Here is a 22,094-nt window from a genome sequence, read left to right on the forward strand (position 1 = left end):
CTTCCTGTTCAAAGGAATAATACCATTAGTTGAACTAAAATATGATGAAATGTTATCAGTTGTGATCTGATCAGAATCTTTACCTGTGTTGTTTTTGTCAAAGCATGAAGTTACTGACCGCAAGAAGTAACCTCTGTTGCACAAAAAAGTTCAGTGAAAAACCATTCAGAAAAGATAGCTTCGTTGCACAAGAAACGTCATCAGATATGACATTTAAAAAACTTTCAAGAAATTCTTCAAGTCATAAAATGATATTCCTCGCCAAAAAATCCTAAACAAGAATGACTGACATAAACTATGGAGTTATGATGACGCCAATAACTTCCCCGGATCCGCCAAATAATACGGTTGCTAATGAGTCATCAGCTTTAGCTACTTCTTTGGATATCGAAACTATACTGCTGAACAACTTAGGTCCGAAACGATCGCCATTAAACTGGCTCATTCCTCTGACAGTGGTTTATTCGATCATTTTTCTTACCGGCATTGTGGGAAACGTGTGTACTTGTCTAGTCATCGCAAGGAACCAATACATGCAAACCGCAACCAATTGCTACCTGTTCAACCTTGCCATTGCAGATATGATGACCTTGCTGTTTGGTAAGTAGTTTTATGTTATTGTTCGTACTAAAAGTAGCAATTGATGTAATATGGTAGTTTAGACAAAGGTAGCCAGTGTTCTTAAGCTCGATGACCCCAAAAAAATCAGGCTTGACTTCATTTTTTATCACAAAGCGGCGGTACTGTATTGTAAAATATTCATCTACAATACAAATGGCTGAAGTTGAAGACATCGCCTTAATCGGTTGTCAATGTTTTGCAGTGATTTAAGTACTGAGGAGTAGTACTTCGAATGTCCAAGTAATAATAAATTAAAATTTATGCACGTTTAAGTTCATAGAATTTTGAGTTAAGATACGTTTTCTGAAATATTCTTTTTCCTTCTTTTACTATTGAATTTAATTAACTTTAACTTTAATAATTCTACAGATAAATATTTTTACGTCGTGTAAATAGTAACCATATTTATGTTCCCAAGGTGGCTGGAAAAAATATATTAAAAAAATAATAATGCAGTAATGCAGTTTTCCATGCTCCACTGTATTATATTATGCTTTAACATAACACATTGTTCTGCTCCTTTTTTTTTTTTTTTTTTTGTAAAAAGTTTTGCGAAACAAGTGAAGCCATGGCAGCATCGGATCGAGAGAAAAAAATGTTTTCTAAATTTCTTTCCTCCTACCTTCCTTGTAATTAATTACTTTATTTTAATTAAAAATTACATCACTATTCTAGAACTAAAAAAATAATTAGCCGATCATGTTTTGAACAAATTTACAAGTGGGCCACCTTTGGAACACTATACTCAAAACTTGACCCACAAGCTACAATTTTGAAATTGTATTGTGAAAAGTTAATTTTTGTTTTACAAAACAGTGCACTGATTTCTGTTGCAAAAAGGTGTAAAATTCAGCATAGAAAATTCAGCCAAGTACGCTGAAGCCGAAAGTTATGAAAAATCATCAAATCTTATTAACTATGGCGGCTTTTGACTCTCTTAACTTATTATTTTTTTATTTTTCAAATTCATCCTTACCATATGTACATAGAAAAGACTGTTAGACGAATTCCGAAGTAATGAGAACCCAGTTTTAGGAAGAAACGAAAGAGTGATGGTTGTTTCATTGCAGGGTTGGCGGGCTTAAGGAGGCATGTGGCCTTTTTGAGCTTCTTTCAAAACGAGTTTTCCATTTTGAATATTTTCCATTACATATACATGTGCTAAATTAGTATAGCTGTAGTTGAAAATTCAACCACAATCGTACAGTATTTGATAGTGTGCCAACTGAAAATCTGGAATGATCCACATTTTGAAACTTTGAGAAGTCCTATTTATGTACTCAAGCAGAAAGTATGGTTTTATACGCAAAGCATGTAACAGTTCATGCACATAGCATGTGCATACTCCTGTACAAGACGTGTGTAGATTCATACTTAATTATCTTAGTAATTTTTGAAATATGTGATTCAAAAATTATTAAACTAGGTATTTTTTAAAGTATTTTATAAGTTTATTTTATTAATGTGATCAAAAATAATGAACCAAAATGCATATTTTTAATGTATATTTATAAAACTGGACTCCTTTCTCTATCGTTTCCTTTTTCAATGTTATTTAACGGAAAATTTTTCAGTTTTGGGTCTATCAAAAAAGTTGTTAATCTTGAAAGTGCAGTAAAAAATAAAAGCATTAAACTGTGGTAGATGATGCAATCATTTATGTGATCAGATTTATCAAATATGAAGCTTCGAAGTAGAAGAAGAGTAATGAAATCTTTTTTTCGATCTGATATTTCTTGTTTGACAAAAAAAATCTGCAGAATAATTAATTATATAAAATGTAGTGAAAAAAGGAGATCTTGATCTATGAAGATTGATTACATCTGAATTTTTCAATGTCACTAGTTACATAAAATGTTTCAGAACAAAATTTTGGGGCAACAAGTTTAAAATGTTTTAGAAACTTTAAAACGCATGCAAAATATTTCTTATTTCAGTATTTACAATAAGCAAATCAAAATATTCGGAGTGTTAACTAATAATCTAGCATGAATTAGCATAGTATCACACTAATATCTCAAGATGTACTTCCTCTATCTACCACTATATATCAACAAATACGATTCTTTTTTCTGTATTCAGAATTACAAGGGAGATCTAAACCATATTTCATTTCAGTCACTATCTCTTCAAGTTATGTGTATAGCGATTTTGATGTTTGTGCAAATGTCATGCTTCCATTTTATTTGAAATTTAATTACATCTAATATAAAACTGAGAGTCAACAACGGTCTTTAGACTGAGTCGGGCTGGTCTATACCAGTTTTATAAACTCCCTAAAAAATTCGATGATTAGTAAATAATCATCATTAAATTTATCTTTTAATTTAAAAAGCATCTAAGACTATGAAGTTATCACACATAACAATTTAGTGCCGATATTTGACGGCTAACCAATGCGTACTTAGAAGTAAGTGTACGCCCCCAAGCCAGAGATAGGGCAGAACTACATGCAATGCACCAAACCCGGTAATCGCATTGTACCCAGTTGTCACATCAAATGCTTCAATACTTTATGAACCATTAAGGTTACGTACATTGAAGCAAAAACCAAAACAACCGTTCCTAAATCTGACATTTTTAAATAAAACAAGTGGATAAAGCAATGCCCATTTTCTAAAATAATTCAGAATGAGTTTTTCTTTCTTCTTAAGAAAGAAGAACTCAATCTAAATCATTTTAAAAACTGACAATGTTTTGAATATTTCTTTTATCAAAAGGTTTCTGCTGTAGGAACTCATTTTTGTTGTTATCTAGCTTTAAGGAACCTTACCGTAAAGCAAAAGTATATTTTAAACGCTAGCATAGCTGCTTTAAAACTTTTGACGATCTGCCTATTTTTTATGTCTTTTCTTTCCTTTTTTCTTTAACTATTCATTATGTTCGTAATTTCTTGAAGTGTTATTGCTCAAGTTTTCTTGATTTCTTAGGTCACCCGATGCTGCAGTCAATCTTTTATTCTGCCATGTGTAGGTAAACGGCAGTATCTGCAGAAATGAGTTCTCGAGATATTTGAAGAAATGTGTGGGGGATTCAATGTTTACCATAGGGAAATCTTGGAATTAGACGTTTTTTTCACGCCTTTTTCTCAGCGGAATCCAAATAAGCGAGCTTGTACAATAAATATAACGCACAATAGATGACAAAAATGCAAAAAAATGAAAAATGAAAAATTTGCAGTTACTGCCCTTTACCTGCACACGGTAGTATTAATTTCTTTCATAGAGTATTGCATAACCAAAAATCTATAGTTTAATGTATATCCAAGCAATCATTTCCCTTTAATTAAAAAAATATCATAATTAGTTTTTTAATCTGAATCTAAAGTATGATCAGATACCCTCTTATTTCTGACCAAGTTCTTGTGTTAATTAATAGAGACGAGATTTAATAAGTTTAGTGTTTTGATGATAGGAAAATATCCACCTACTCGCATAATCAAAATGCAGGATACTTTTACAAAGATTGGAGAAAAAACTCCCATAATTTACATTGCACATCATAAGTTTTATCTCCTTGAAATGTAAATAGCACGAAAAATTGCAGAACTTAAACTTGGTCCCGATGGTGTAGCAGCCGTAGTACAAAAATTAAACCGCCTTTTTTTCCAAGAAATAATTTGTTCATGCTTTCTCCATCCAGGCTGGTATCTAATATTGTTTTCAAATCTGAAACTAGAAGAATTACTTCATCAAAAACACCGGAATTAGCGTAAAAGAATCAACTACACAAAAGTTGGGACAATTTGTATAAAACATGTCACAACCAACCCCAGTTTTCCCCTAATTAACTGATCTTCGTTCCACGGATGCAATGCTTTATAGCAAATATTGGCGGATATTTTCTTTTTTAAAACAAATTTAACTTAAATATGTAAATAAAGCCCTGAATATCCAGTGACTAAGAAACGAAAAATAAAATTCCTGGATAAAGAAGTGAATATTTTAGAGCCCTAAACAAATGAAGTTCAAATAATTCTGCCTCCAATGTAATAGAGAACGAAACAATAAAGACATGTTAAATAAAATATTTACAGTCTTACGTAATGTGTTACAACATTTTCTAATTTAAAATTCTTTCGTTTTTTACGTCTGGTTATAGAACTAAATTTTACATACATACACGTTATTTCATCGCTTTTTCTTAGTAGTTTTGTTTTCCCGTTGAGAAAACGTAATCATAAATATTTATAAAATGATATAACGCCACCAACATAGAAAATCCAAAATTCATTTGAAATATTTGAAAAATATCTTTAGGTTTTGCCTCCTTGGGATAAGTTTGGTCCCATTTGTCTGAGATTTAAAACAAACATTTGCTTTAAACGTTGTAAGGGTAAATGTTTAGCGTTTAGCAATGTAAACATTCTTGCTTTTAAATAAATCATTACTTACTTATTTTAATATCTTCTGATCTTGAAATTATTCAAAGAATATTTAAAACGAAATTTTTGTCAGAAGTAATGTTATACAAAGGCGCTAGATGAAAACTTCACGTTACTAAAAGAGTAATATAATTTATTTCATCCGATAATTTTATACGTATAGGTCTCTTCTATTTTAATGTTCTTTTAAATTAAATTTCCTTTTTCGCGTAAAAGAGCTTTTTTAAATCAACCATTCAGAACAAGAAAGATGGAAGACTGTGTCCAATGAACTATTCATGGAACAGATAAGATAATTTGGCAAACATGAGCTCAGGAGTAAATAGAGTTATTAACCTCCCTTCGCTCAAGGAACCGAGTAAGTGAATTGATTTCCATTCGTTGAATCTTTCCTAATCAATACTTAGTTCTCTACGAATTTAAAGTGCTTTTTTTTCTTGTTTCGTGCCAGCGTAGTTACAGCACTCGCCACTTCTTTTACATTCATTTATGGATTACTGGAGAGAAGAATACGTGGAAAAGAATGTTTCTTTGAAACAATGCCTTTTTAAACTTTCTTTGGTGAATATTTAGCCATTTATTTGTTTTGGGGAATGACGCTCAATAGCTTCCTGCGTTCAAAATATTGAAAATCATTTTTTTTTATGATTGATATATGTCAGCAGGGCCTAACTTACGTCCCGCGGACCATATAAGGCCCACGACGCTGATCCATGTGGCCTGTCGTTGGCCATGTCGGCCATGTGTTCAATGTTGCAAAACGAAAAATACATTCTGGAACCTTTCAAAACCACTAATCATCTTCATACGGTGTTAGGAATGACTTGCAAATTCAAAGTCAAGTTACATTGAAGCCAATTTATGAATATTTAGTCATTTCGGATAAGTAGCCATTAATTGGCATCTAAAAAACAGATGCAAAATTCGAATCTATAAAATAAGCATGTAGTAAGGATGACAACAATGATAGATTTGCAATTGTCTTTTATTTACCTTGTTTTCATACGCTATCGGGAAAAAAATGATATAATGTAATTAAATTTTATATTCATCCTTGCCCGCGAGATTCATCTTCATATGAGATGTTGCCCACGGGTTAAAAAAAAGTTAGGCACAACTGATATGAATAATAGGTTGTCCATTTTAACCAAAATGGAACCGAAGATGCATAATGTGGTAGCTGGCTAAAACAAGGAACACTAAAAAGTGATTGTCGCTGGAGAAGTCAAATTTCACATTTATTCTCTAATTTTCCTCCAGTAAAGAACTTTTTCGGTCTCCACATCCGCATCGGAATAAGCACTGGTTGTACAGCAGCTGAGACATCCTAAAAGACTAGTAAGGAGTAGGGTGTGAAGAAGTAAACAACCACTCTCCGCTTCCACTCACCAAGCACGCTGTTTAATTGAAAAAGCACTTCTTTCACCACGTCTTGTTGGCTTTGTTGTGTAGGTTATGCTCCCCGTCCCCCAAATAAAAAGCGAATTTAATTCACCTAAGACTACTACTGTCATTGAGGGTAACCTTGAGCCTAACTAGACTGTTTTTAAAAGGTGTTTAAATATTTTAGTTAAACAATATTATTATTACTTATTTGACATCAGAAGGGTACTTTTTTATTATTTTAAAAAGGCTTTTTTTTTTTTTCATTTTTCAAACGATAGCTTGTCTGTACTTGAATTGTTTTTCATACGGGGTACGTGATTTCCTTTTTGTCCTAGACGTACCGTGTTTTTTCATTGCGTTGTTTTTCTGCTGAGGAGTTTTCGTAACTAGACGGTGTTTGTAACTTTAGTTTGTGTTTTTAAAACTGGATGGTACTGGTGAAATTAGTTTTCCATCTTTTATTTCACAATAAAAAACTTACAAGTATTGTATACAGATCGTTGCATTATTCAGTAACTCTGATGTTTGAAAGTTATTTTTGAAGTTGTCGAACATTCTCTTCTACGTTGCAATGCTCTATGCAATGATATTAATGATAGAATTTTTTTGATGTTGTGAAGTACAAAGAGAAAGTTTGCAGTTCTTTGGAAATTATTATTTTGCTAAATTAAAGTAGCAGTGCTTTTATTAAAATAAAATACTTTGCGTTCTATTTTTCTCGTGGCACAAAGTGAACCTAAATGACAGGACAAGTTTAAACCAGACTAATAGTTCATTTTAAACATACTTGATGATTATTATTTCTGAATTTCGGATAATATTAAAAAAAAAAAAAAACTTTATACGTTTTACGTCCGTTTTCTAAAAACAAATACAATAAAATTTTAAAAATATTATTGGACCAGTTTAAACTAGAGAAATTGTGGCTTAGGCCCTAAATGACTGTGCCGCAGATGAAAAAAAAAATGTTTGTCATCAATATTCGTTTTATTGTTCTCCTTATTAATTTCACTGTAACTGTAAACATTCATATTTGAAATTTAATTGATATAAAATCATTTAAATGCACAAAATGTTACAAAAATAAAAATATTTTGGATTATTTAACTTCGGAATCATTTCAAATGCATTCTATCAGAGCGTTTTTAAATGTGAAGCGAATGCATGCCAAAAAAAACAAGTTTCTGTGTTTCTACAGCATTTTATGCAAAACCACTAACAATTTGAGGCTGCGTATCTTTGACGATATGAGGACAAAACTGTGGATGAATAAGTCAAATGTTTTGTTGCTGTTTGCAGAATAGGATTTCGTTTAATATATATATATATATATATATATATATATATATATATATATATATATATATATATATATATATATATATATATATATATATATATATATATATATATATATATATATATATATATATATATATATATATATATATATATTAATTTGAGTTTTTTCAGATTTTATGTTTTTTGATTCATTATCCCTGTTTTATATTCATTTATTAAAACGCTAAAAACCGCATTTTACTAATTTAAGGAACAGAGGCAGTGATTAAAAGAGAAAGATACACATAAATTTTTATTTATACTTTTCATTAATTCAATTTATTTTACCACATATGTTTTTTCAATAATATCATATAACTTCTTGTTCGTGTTCTAATTACTGTAAACCGTTATCCCTAAAAAAATGTTAATGTGTTAAATTATTTGCTAGGTTGCATTACAATAAAGGTTTGATATGGAAAGTATGAAATAAATTACAAAGTAGAAAATAAAATAAATAGTAATGACTTAAATGTGTGGGGCGAGGAAACAGCATTTGTTATTATATTAGGACTTAAGTATAACTTTTGATGCAATATTCAAAGAAACTATTACATTATTCTTTCTTTACTTTTGACTTCTGTTCTCATCTGTAAAAAACTAGCTGAAAAAACGATCTTACTACCCAATATTATTCTAAAGATGCCCCTAAGCACTATGGTTTACTTTCTTATCCTAAAAAAGAATTTTCTGCACAAGAAAAGAAAATTCTACCCAACGGCAAGAGCATTTTCTATATCTATTCGTTCACATTCAGCATCACTTTGTAGAAAGTCTTTAAAGTTCGTTTTAAAACATTTTTTTTTCCTTGCTAGTGTCTTTTTCGATTAATATACTACTTTGTGTTACGGATTTCGTGAAAATTAATATTTTTGGGAAGATGTCGAACGAAATTATTTTTCAGTCAACTATTTGAGCAACATTTAATTCATTGTAGGGAAAGTAATAAATTTAATTTTAAAAGGATTACTGATAATTGCTACGCAAACTTTTAATTTAGATTTTAATTAAAAAATAATCTACTTCATAGCAAAATGTATAAAACATTCGTAGACCCAAAAGAAATATTAACACTTATAGTAGTTCAAGAAAATATTTTTAATGCTCCAAAAGCCTTCAAAAATTCCATTATTTTATGTAAAAGCAGTTATTTTTCATTGCTCAAACTTGAAGATTTTTTCAAATTTTAGGAAAAAAAAAAGAAATTTTTCGGAAAAAGTTGCGAAAAAAATTGTTTTTGCATCAGTTCTATAATTGAAGATTCTTTATGTTCCCACTTTAAAAATTCGGAATGTATTAGTAATATGTAAAATACATTAAAAATTAAGCATTTTTTTTTAATTCTTAAAAGACATAATCTCAAGAAAATTTCAGTTTTAAATTTAAAAATTTTGTAAAGAAACATTTTTTTGAGAAGTATTTGAAATGCATACTAAGTTAACGTGAAAGTAAATGTCTTTAAATTCAGGCACGATCCAAATTTGTTACAAATTCGTCCCATAGAACTTGAGTCATAACATTTCAAAGAACTGCCAGCAAGTAAGAAAGTGTATTTTAACCAATTTCAAGAATTATTTACTCATTAGTTATAAATGATAAATTTTAATTCTGACTATACATAAATTTAAAATGTCAAAGATTAATATTTCTGAAAAAATTTTAAAAGTCTGAGATATTCAAGTTGAGAGCCACGTGGATAGACCTATTTCTTTTCTGATAACTCCGTCAGTAAAAAAAAGCATACTTTATTTTTAACTTGAAATGATAAATTATGTGAAATTCAGATCTATACTGAAAAAAAAACATTTACACTGTATGAGAAGGCAAAAATAAAAGAATAACCTATCAATTTGTTAAAACACAAATTTACTAAAGAATGCAAATGATAAAAAATCAAAACTGAAATAAAGTTGAGATTTAAAAATACACCATCGAAAACTGGCACAAAATAATATTGATTATGTTAATTTAAATTGAGAGTTTTTTCTCCTTCAACCCACAATGGAAACGTGATTCCTTATTCAAGTAAATCGAATTTTCAAAATTCCTTGAAATTCATTGATTTCTTATCATTGCTGCCGTAATTTTTATTCTATAACGTTGTCTTTGTGTATTAAATACAAAAAATACAAGCTATAATATTATTTTTATTTGAAATGGACTTTTTTTCATATGATTCCTTATTGAACTAGACATGTATTTAATTGTGCAGTAGTGAAGTTGGCTGTAGTGAAGTATTTCAAATTCGATAAATTTGGAAAAATATATACTGTGATAGTTTACTGTGACAGACAGTAAAACATCAAATTTTGTGTGCACAAAACTACTTCAGTTGTCATTTAGGGTAACGTTTTACCCTATGGGTTAACCTCGAATCACTTCATTTCGTTTCGTATACTTGACTTCGAAAGAAACTCCAGAAAGCTCAATACTGCACTCTGCTGGAAAGTTCGTTAAGCTAGTTTTTTTTTTTTTTTTTTTTTTTTTTTGCAAGATAAGTTGACAGCATTGAACACTTCTAATTCATGAAATTGAATAATTCTAAATTTACCATTTGACTCCTACATTTTGATTTAAAGATATTGAGAATCTTTGTTTCTCTCCTTGAAATGATCCTTGTAAGGACAATAAAATATAGAAGACTTGCGATGTTTTGAAATAAAATAGGGAGTTCCTATTTGTTTCAAAATTTCTTTTTCTATGTCAGAACTGCGCCACGTTTTTTGAATAATATATTTTGCATCACATTTCTCACATGGTTCAAAATTACCCCAGTAAGCAGAATGACTTTAAACCAGATTAACAATTCAGTATTAGTGGTCTAATAGTTATTTCTTTCTCATTATTAATAACTGTACAATATTTGAGGAGCGTTTTTTGTTTTATTCCAATGAATACAATAATGAAATTAAAATATGAATAATGAAATTAGAAACAGAGAGATAGTGGCTCAAAACCAGTCTGATGACTGTACACAAGTTTTAATTTTTCGTAATGTATTTGATAGCTGAGCATTCGGATTGTTTTAAAATATAGAAAAATAAGGTAAAATTTTAAGGAGTATAAGTTAAACGAAGATGTTAGCATTTTGAAAAGTTATTCCTTTAGCTGCAAGTTAGGACAACACAACATATTTTTTCATTTTCAACTCTGCTTAAGTTTTTTCTGTCGTTTTCGGTATCAAGCTTTTGTGCAGAGCCTCCATTTTAACACTATCTTGATTTGGAAAATTGCAATTATGTACATGTTTTTACATCAAAGTTAATCGAAAATGTAAAAATCATTGTGACCGATTATTTTGCTACAGAGTGTCTTTCGCAATTGTTTCTAAAAGCAATATAAAATTAGATCATTAAAAACTTTATCAACAGCATTACAGAAATTTAGGAAAACTTAGAGCTATAAATTCCCTATTTTAAATCTGTACCACTCATATTTTAATAGTTTTGATCTGTTCAATGGTTAAACAAAAAAGAGAAATAATCTCCTCTCAAATTCAGTGCAGCAAGATAGGATTTTTAAATGTTTAATTTCTATCCCTTTGTACTTCATAACAGGATTAGATCTCTATCATGTGTAAGATTAAATCGAATATTACAATGTAGGCAAAGCATTTTCAACACCTTCAAAAACAGCCTCCGAAAAAACTGTTTGAAAAATATTTTAATACAGAATTATTGAATGATGCGAAGAGCAATGTACAATGTTGCCTTCTTTTTTTTCTGTAAAATAAATATTAGAAAACAATAATTTTGCCGGGAGAGTGCTTCCACTGGATCTGCTGGCTCTTTTTTTTTTAAATAATTATTTATTTTTCTTTTCAACGCAAAAAAAAAGTTAAAAATTTAAAGTGGTGCAAAAATGACCGGCAAGGCTCAAAGCTACTCTACGACTATTATTATTGTTCTTTTGCGAATTTTCAAGGTCATTGCAAAAGCGGCTCAAATTAACAAGAGTGACAAAAAATGAACAGTGTCGTACATTGTTTTAAAAACTGACGCTTTTGGCACTTCCTGTCCCGCCAAATGGAGATATTCTCTGCACAGCATATTCTGCCTGGAAGCTTCTATGTTGCACCTAATCGCTCTTGAAACACTAATGTCTACCTGTTACCTCTAAACTTATGTGTCGCTAAAAATAGGACATTCGCATTACGCAAGACATAGGAACAGGACTATGTCTAATAATAAGCACTGCATTCGGTTGCAGAGGAGCCAAGTCGTTAACTAGGAAACGTGCAATCAGCTCCTTGCCTCGAAACACGCGCTTCTGTAATGATTCAAAAACTCATTTGCATTGTGTGCTCGTTTCTTGAAAGTATTTATTTTCTCTATAGTTGTATCTGTAATTAAATGGTCTCAGTCGAAATGTAGGGTTTTGAATATGAATACTTTTGACTAGTGTCGTACCGAGTAGCCGAGTACTGAGTACTGGGTAACTGGCTAATCAGCCAATTGCCGAGTATCTGTTGTGTTCGAAAAAAAATACCATCAGGCATACACAAGAAGAATTTTGATTTTAATAAATACCAGGAAGGAGCATATAATCATTTTGTGAATCAAACTCAACATTAAATTTAAAAAGGCACTCCTCGTATATTTCAAGCAAAACTATTTCCCAATACTGAAATTATTGTTGAAATATTTGGGTAAAAGGGTAATTAATTGAAACAATTAAAGGAATTTTAAACTAATTTAGGAGCCTATTACAGATTTTTAATATTTTAATTTACCAGTCATAAATGAGATATTTTGGTCGTAAAATTTTTGAATAACGTAAAGGTTCATATTCTCGAACTTCATCATGGTTTATAAAAAAATCTTTTCTATTATAATGTTTTTTAAATCATTGGTAAAAACAACAAATGCATAGCACTTTTTGTTAATTTTATAATTTTACTTGTGTAGTTTTTCTTAGCTTTTACACAGTAATGATGCATTTTATGGAGTTGTAGTGAATAATTTTATAAAATTATATTTAAGTCAGTTTTTTTAACAATTAAAAAATATTTTTCCTCATTCAGACTAATACTCTTACAACAACTGTTCGTTATTGGTCGAGTAAATAGCATGTTTTGGCCCAGAACCGAGTAATTTGTAAATTGGCAGAGCAGGCTGCGGGCGCAGTATATACCGAGTGCTCGCTGCGGCACTACTTCCGTGATACTATTATTTAAGCATGTGTATAGTAGAAATTAAGAACATCTTATTATTACGAATATACAGATCATAAAAATTAGCACATGAGGGAAGGGAACTAGAACCGCTGGTTCTCAACCGATTGTAGGCGCACCCCTTTAGATACATGAAAACTTGTCAGGAGTACACAGTTTACTGTAATAAACCAAACAAAATTAATATGATAAAGTTGGAATCTATTTGCAGCAAAATGTGAGTAATGTGTTGGGATCCTTTATTAAAACGAAAGCATTGCAGCATTTCGTTAATTATTTTTTGAACTGGTGGGGAAAATACCACAGAGAACTAGCAGACATCGCTGTGAAATACATTCTGAGTTTACGAGAACTTATTTGAAGGGAAAATGTTTTCGAGTTCAACTTACCTGAAGAGCAGACGTAGAAACCAGCTTCATACTGAGGAGGATTCGCAGCTGTTTTTGAAAATGGGCCAAACGTTGATGAACTTGGTAAACAAAAGCAAGTCAAAAATTCTCGCTATTTCCTGCCTATGAAATGAAGAATCTGTAACAAAATTTAGTTGAAAATAAAAATCCTTGTTTTTAATGTAATTATCTATTCATAATTAAACTTCAACAGTTAGCTTAAACTTAAGACTTTTTAATAAAACTAATGTGTTGTTCGAGGTATGCAAAGTTAATGAAACGCAAAAAGGGATGTTGATTGAAATATGTTGAGAATCTCTGATGGGTTGGAGCAGGTCATATAATATGCATTCTTGCTTGCGTCAGGAAGCGTTAACCTGAGTGTTTTAACTAGAAACATTTCTACACTTTTAGTTTTCCATGAGTTGGCGAGCAATTACTTTGGCGATTTTTAGCACAAAACGATTTTAGTCAGGTCTGTGAACTTGTTAAATCACTTTACAATTTTTTTTTCCACAATCTGCTTACAATATTCATTTCAACGTTTTAAATAGCAATATTACTGACCAGTGACCGCAAACTAACAATGAGAAAGCCTAAAATAGTTTGAATTTAAGTGTGCTTAAACACAAATATCTCACTAGTATTTTGAAAATATTACAAGACATAAATGCCGAATGATGAAATATAAACCACTGCCAAAAACGAAGTAAATGACCTGATTTTTGTTTACATAAGGAAAAAAAAAGTGAGTTTTCAAACAGTTGCTAATAATTAAAATTGCGTTTATTTGCTACTGTGCTTTTGAGGTAAATAATTGCAAAAACTAGATAACTGGAATGTCACGCTAATCTTAAAAGCACAAATAAAATGCTTTCTATCGCTAAATTCTTTTATGACATCAGACATCAAATCATGCTAATAATGTTGTTGCAGATGGATGTAAAAGTAAAATTAATGTGTTGCTAATGTACAAATAAAAGTCAAAAGCTCACGATTAAGAGTTCTTCAATGACAAAAAAAAAATGCTTTGCAAGTAATTAAAATTTATCACTGCTGTCATACAAAGTGTCAAAAATCCTTTCACTGGTTGAATTTAAAAACCAAGCACCATTTCGCCTTCATGAAAAACACAAGTTCGTGCTAAGCAACTTAAGGCATTTATTTACAAAATGAAGTATAGAGATTGAAAAGTTCTTGGTCTGAATTTAGACCTCATTTTAATATAATTTAGATGATTCGCTTTTGGACCAAATTTTCTAATAATTAAATTGGAAAACTATTCTCCAAAAATGAGCTTATGAGATTTAGATATTGCTAATCAAGAAGAAATGAATGTTGCATTATACTTTTTGATATGCTTTACTTCTGATATACTTTTTGATGGTTAAAGGCAATGTAAAAAGGGCTGTGGGATATTTTATTTGGAGCGGAAAAAAATAAATAAAACTGCTATTTTAATATTAGAACTTATTCTGCTGCTTTTTCGTCACAGTATTTTTTTCTACATCGAACTATTTATATAGGAAAGAATTCGTTCAAAATCCTTTTACTTTAAAATGTATTCTGGTTAGCATGAATACATCTAAATCTGCAAGATAAATCAATTATAATTAGCCTGCCTCCCAAGGAGCTGCGACATTGTTTCGAAAAAGTTGATTCAATTTCAATTAAAATGATTCGTTCACTGTAGCATTAAAAATAATTTTAAAACAATCTCTAAATTTTATGGATAATCATATTTTACTATGCGATAGACGAAGACAAATATATCCAAGAAGCAAGAACTTATTACTGGTAAGAAATAATGTTTCGAAAGAAAAATGATCAGAGATATTTTGTTAAAATATTGTACAAAGAAAAAAACAGCGTGAATAAAACGCAGACTATCAAGAAGAGAATGAAAAATAACTCAATTACTTGCACTTTATTCAAGTTTTTTTTTTTTTCCTTATATCAATGTTCTGATTGCTAGTCATTTTCTTTACTCCTCTGACGTGAATGACCTGCAGCTTAATAACTATAAATCAAACTACGCTCCAGACTTGCACACACTGAATTACATTTTATTTTAGCTGGTAACCTGGGTCATATAATTCACAATGATTCTTTCTCTCGTATTGCACATTGTTTTGTCAATCCGAGAGAGAGAGGAGTCATTTTGACCAACCAACAAACGGTTTCAAATTCGTCATTTATGGGGTAAAGAAAAGAGCATTAGTCTTTCTACTGCGTTTTGAAATGAACCCTTTTTTTTTGCCATTTCTTCACGTAATGTGCATTCTGTATATACAGGTGTTCTCTAGTCTCCCCGCGGTGTGAAGTAAGAAAATAACCCCATAAAACATATATTGATAACTCTATTACAAAAACAGGTGTAAGAATATATTAAATGCTAGTTTCGACATTTTATTTACAATAGGTGCTGAAAATTGTTTCCTTTTTTTATTACAAACATTTACCCGTTCAATTTTATTGGCAAACACAGAACGTAATGTTTCAGCTGTGATGGATTGGGTCAAAATCTCTATCTCTAATTTCAATTCGTCAGTATTTCTGGGATTGTTTTTATAGATGTAGCCTTTGGCAGCTCCCCACTGGTAAAAGTCGAGGGTGATAGGTCAGGTGCGCGGGCAGGCCACACTCGTTTTGAAATAATAAGTTCATCAAATACATCTTCCAACAAATCCAGAACTCGATTAGCAGTGTGCGATGTTGCATTATCCTGCTGGGAGTATGATCTCGATATTTCATCTTTGTTGAACCGGTCAATGAACGTAAATAGGGATGTGGAGAGACTTTATGAACACCATGTACCTTCACTTCTTGGAACACTTTGAAATGATAAGTCTGCATTGTAATAATAAAAACTTATTTCAAACCACGTTTTGCTTAGAGAATGTTTAATGATATATTATAACATATTATTGCTAATGCTGTTGCAATTTAATATTACACCATAAGTTTTTTTTTTTTTTTTCAACCAACTATAGAAAGTCATATAGAACGTACCACTCTGAAAAAGTACTGCTAAATTTGGCACGCCAGGTTTTGAATTTTCCGACAGTGTTTATTTTTGTTTGTATTTGTTTGTAGAGTCTTTATAAAGGTATCTCATCGCTGCTATTGTATGGACTACTTTATTGTACTAGTACGTCTTTTTGTTTTCATTTGTTGAGTAATTAGAAACAAAAAGACATTTGGTGCCACACATTTTAGGAGACTCCTGTATAAAAACAGATCCTAAGAACTTCATTTTGTAGCTTCTCACGTCAGCATAACAATTTATTCATGTGTGTTTTTCAGTTTTACCCACGTTGAGTCAAGTTGATACGTTTCTAAAACAAGTTAAGATTTTTTATAGGAAAAAAAGTTTGTTAAAAAGGTTTATAAATAAACTAGAGGACCTGACAGACGTTGTTCTGTTCAAACTTTAAATTGAAAAGTTAAAAGTTTTCAATAAACTATCAAGTGTTTGAACCGTTTCTTTGAAAAAAATAAGTAAAAAGAAAATGATTTAAGCTGCTTGGTGTCAGAATGCGTGTATTTATTACAACTTGATTTATCTAATGCACACTGAGCAGTTGTTTTATTATCTACTTTTTGCCCGTACTTGATGGTTTGTTCCTTCAGCCATACTCAAACGATGAAAAGCATCCACGAATATTAAGTGTAGAAAACTATCTACCCATCTAGAACAAACGGGAAATCGAGCTGCAACATCCCCCACATGAAAAAGAATAAAACAATCGAAAGGATATCGTTTAAAAAAATGATAAAAGTAAAAACAGCTCTCTGAATAAGCGAAAATCACTCATCCCTCCCCTCCTCCCGTTGTAAAATAATCATATTCTTTAACTTAAAAGACTAAAAACCCTTTAAAAACGAAAAGCAATTCTTTGCAATTTGAAACATTTCGCCAAATAAACAAAAAATACCACAAATTACATTAACAGTAGCTTTAAAATGTAAACAAATGATCACGCAACTCTATTGTTTAAAGCCAAAGTCGCCAAGCCAACACGTTACTGTAATCCAGCCGATCAGTGAGCGAAGCCAACTCCAACCGATTAGCTGTCCGATCTTTTGAACGAAAACTTTTAAAATACATATATTGCCTAATTTTTTCTTTCCACCAAAGATAAAGATCTTCCGGGGATATTTCGATAATTGGGAATCTGGCGATCTTGTTTTATTGGCTTCCATTTTTGGCTCCAGCGCCTGCGCGAGAGGTATTTTTCGTTGCAAAGCTAAACAAAGAGAACTGAAACATCTATTTACATAGGGCTACTATAAATCAGCAGGGTTACCAAAATAAAGTTATTAACACCAAAAATGAGACTACCGCGCCAGATTCCCAATTCTCGAAATATCCTTGATCTTCCACTGCACTGATCTTTTGTGTACAGAACTACCCTGTTGTAATTCATCTGGACAAAAATAAAATTTCTTTAGTCTTTAAATTCCATCATCTTTTACTTAATAATGTACTTATTAGTTTGATAATCCTTAAAGCATTCTAGACATCGGTGTCAAAACTCAGATGGATTTGAGCCGAGAAACAAATGTTGCTAGGTGTGGTACTTTCTGATCATTTAGTTCGGAAAACCTGAAGCACCGATCCGGTCACATGGTTCAACTACGACGACAGAACACACGTTTTTGCGTTAACCTTCCAGTATTTTACTTTGAAATATATCTCGGGACCTAAAATCGTTGCTTTTAAGAAATATAGGCTTCTCTCTCTCTCTCTCTCTCTCTGCGTTTTATCTATTATCAATTGATATATCACAGTAGGAAATTTCATTACAAAAACAGAGCTGGCTTTCTTACTGTCCTTTGGCAACGGGTTAAATATTTATTTCAGTTCTCGCTCAACAATAGGTTAAAATAAATATTAATCATTTGGGAGATATAACCATCCAATGTTTAAATTAATTAATTAATTAACAAAAACGTTTCCGATTCAATCCATCGCGCTACGAAACCATGCTTGCCACAACTTAATTACCCACAAAATTTTGATCGAAATCGGTCCAGTCATTTAAAAGCCTTATGGTGACAAACGTCCGCACAGAAGATTTTTATATATTAAGATACTTCATTGAAAAATAATAATTGTAGTGCATGACATTTCATATTTTGGTACGTAACATTACTAACAAAATTTAAAAAATCAAAATGTAAAAATTGTATCAACTCTACCCCATCTCCCCTAAAATAAATATATCTTCCACATGCTACTATTTAAAGACGATTTACGAGAAAAACCAGTCACCAATTCTTAGAAAATAAATCCGATACAATGTTTCTTATAGTAACTTCTATCCAACAATACCACATGAGGAGGATACACAAACACGTGGGTAATTTTGCTCCTCCTTCTTCTTTGAAGTGACGTATATCGTGACGTCTCTTCGAGAGGATGTAAAAAAGAGAGAGAGAGAGAGAGAAAACACCATTTGGAATGATTTCAGAATATCTGAATCAAAGTTTGAGAAGCGTATCCGTTTTAAGAACACTTTGAATCGTACCGTAGCAGTTGAAGATAGTAGTTGGATTGCGGCCAATGCATTTTGAGATAGCTAACCTCAAGTTATTGGAACTGACAATATAGCATACCGATTTAATGTTTCATTCTTTTCCTTTCCGGCTACGATAACTGTACTTAAATGACAATTATTTGAAAGATCTGTAAGATACTGTTTGAACATCTATTTTTAATCATTGTGATTATAACTACACAAACGTTTTTAACAAAACCAGGAGATGTCTTCAAAAATTCCTTTTGTTTTTAACTCTTTTTCACCAACTAGTAGCCCTATCCAAGTGCCACTCACTGATCGTGTTTTTTTATCGGCAACAAACACTTTTAAACGGGGTGAAATTCCTTCCTATATATTGGACTATAGATATGTTAACAGGTGCAATATATATTTTATTTTATATTTTAACTAATAAAATTCAAGTCTTGATTTCAAATTCGAAAACATTTTGTTTTAAAATAAATAAAAAAAAAAACTAAAGCTGACCTACCAGTGGCGTACCCAGGGGGTGGGCTGATAGGGCTACAGCCCCCCCCCCCCCGAAATTTTCAAAATTAATTATAAAAATTATAATAAAGAACAAGTTTTTTTTTTATGATGTATTTTTGAAATCTTACATTCGTATTGATATCAGAAAAGCGATACATGAACTTTTCTTAGCTACAGTTCATAAGTATCCCCCCCCCAGCTCAAAGACTTTCGAGCTCAGCCCCCCCCCCCCCCCCCCCCCCCCCGAACTGATTTGTCTGCGTACGCCGCTGTGACCTACTTTTGGAAAAATTATTTTAAGTTTAATCGAAGGGATTGATGTGGAGGATTGTCCACCCTTGCAAATGTTATTTTCAAAAAAAATCCTACAACGTGTCAGCTTCAGCTTGTTTTCTTATTAAAAAAATAGAGAGAGATTTGATTTTTTTTCTTCATTTTTTAAATCATTACTTCAATTCTTTAAATTAAAACTTAAAATGAAAAAAAAAATTATCGAACCCAAAAATTTCCCAAAATTCAATAATTAAAGGCGAATTTCACCCCGTCAAACGTTCTTATTGCCGATTACAGAAACATGGGTTCAATATTTTTAAGTGTTCTGTAAATGTTCTAAGTTTTATTCCGATAGGTGAGTGACAATTGAATTGACTTGCAAAATGATTGTGCGATGTTACATATATTCATAGTTCACGTTAACTTTCATTTGAACTGGAAATAGGTGCAATATGTAGGTTTCATATCAAAGAAAAGGATGGTTAACTAAAAAGTCATTAACAGTGTTCTTCATCTATGATTACAGTTTCTGCTTGATTTTATTACACTGTATGTCACCTACGTAAATAAAGGGTGTACATCATTTGAAAAAACATTGGATTTGGATGAAATTGTTGCGGGATATGTGTAAAACAAGTTTTATATACGCTAAGTACGATGGTTTTTAAATTCGGTAAATGAAAGATTTGGATTTCTAGCGATTTTGTGCCACGAAAATCAACTTTCATTTTGATATTTTTCACTAACCATATTATTGTTTGCGTTTCAGTCAGCTGTAACAAATCAATTTATTTTTTATAGTTTTAAAAATGGGTAATTAATGGCTAAATGACATGGATAGAGAATAAATCATACAAAGTGATTTTATATCATAATTTACAGCTCAGTAAATGACGCGTAAAACTTAACATAAGAGTGGGGTGTACGAAATTGAAATTAGTATATATCGCTAGTAATTTGTTAAGTCTTGCAAGTTATGTTATTTATATGCTTCTTTTCTTAAGTATGTGCATTATTTCGATTAAGTACAAAAATTTTTTAGTGCTTATTTTGTATAAATTTAGTGAATATGTGACATAATTTAGTGCACATATTCAGCTGAATGTGGATGAATTCAAAATGTACTACCATTCATTCTGTCTTTTCAGTACATATTTATGCCGACTACCTTGTCTAGTGGTCAGAAGAGGCTGACTGTGATGAGGTGGTTCCGGGTTCGAATCCCGGCTCGGACATGGATGTACTTTCTTTATCTTGTCCTTTCTTTGTGAGAATGTTTTGCTGCGTTGTGAATGGTTGCCTACCCTATAAACGGTTCACTAAGGCGTGTGTGTACTGCGGAAGTCGGACTTCACACCAAATTCAGGTAGAGTTGGAAAAGTGAAGCAGCGCACTCCAAATTGCCAGCTTAACTGGCACAAGGCAACAACAACAGTGTGTATATATGAGTACAGAACGACAACATTGTACATTTATGAATACAGAACAACAGCAGTGTATATTTATGAATACATAACGCATTCATAGAATAAACTAAACATAAAATAAGATAACAACGAAATTTGTTTTTTGCTAGAACTTCTGCTTAAAAAAAGGTTCACATTAACGAGTGCATTTGCGAATAGTTGACCTTTTAAAGGAACATAAATTATTTACAATTTCAGTCTAGAAAACATAACTTTAATGCATACATTAGCCTTTAAAAGAAAGGAGAAATGAATAAACGAAGCTACTCGCAGAAACGATGCAGTAAGAGGGGAAGAATAGTTGCGTTTAAATTTTCCTTTAAATTACCAGCATCATTAAAACTTCAGGTTACTATAACTTGCAAAAAAGTTCTGTAATTTCTGCTTCTTTAAAAAAAAAAGGATATGATTAAATAACAGCCATTATATTTTACTGCTTTATTCCCTTAACTTGAAATATTTATGCATTAACTGCAGTTATTTTTCTCTCCTTACTGTTTGGAACCGTTCACTGACCTTCTAAAATTTCTTGAAAGACAGCCATGAATTGCCTGAATTTCTGCAATTTTAAGAAGAGGGGATCATTATGTAGATCATATTAATTTATTTGTTTGTTATTATTTTTATGTACGACTTGTCAAAAATTGGCATGTTGCAAGTTGCAGAAATAATTGATGTGTGAACTCAACAACTACTAATCTATCAGACTTCCCAAAGATATTTTCGTTTTCATTTAATCCGTGATGCAAGACGACGAGCCTGATTAAAAATCCGCGGCGTGTCGGGCGTGGGAGCTTTTTGCTGTCACATGCAATTGACGCCGTTAGATGGAAAGGATTACAAAATGTCAAAAGTGTTTCCGCGAAGAGCATTTTTAGTTGAAAAGCTGTTTTTGGCTGATTATCTGAAAATTTGACAAGATGGGGAGATATCTTTCAAAATAAATTTGTAGTTGGCAGTAACAAATTCGAAGATCGCATTCAGTTTCATTATCAGACACATCTTAGCTGAATAACAACAAAAGTA

The 22,094-nt window shown here is 31.3% G+C and overlaps 1 protein-coding gene across 1 annotated transcript in view; it reads left to right on the plus strand.

Annotated features, from left to right (window-relative positions):
• The first annotated feature begins 308 nt into the window (after positions 1–308).
• Positions 309–22,094, plus strand: part of LOC129218825 (neuromedin-U receptor 2-like) — a 110,240-nt gene continuing 88,454 nt past the window's right edge. Inside the window, exon 1 of the mRNA XM_054853150.1 lies at positions 309–600. Coding sequence (XP_054709125.1) covers positions 309–600 — 292 coding nt within the window. The remainder of the gene's footprint in view (positions 601–22,094) is intronic.

This window comes from Uloborus diversus, chromosome 1, assembly GCF_026930045.1.
Source record: "Uloborus diversus isolate 005 chromosome 1, Udiv.v.3.1, whole genome shotgun sequence".
Lineage (NCBI taxonomy): Eukaryota > Metazoa > Arthropoda > Arachnida > Araneae > Uloboridae > Uloborus > Uloborus diversus.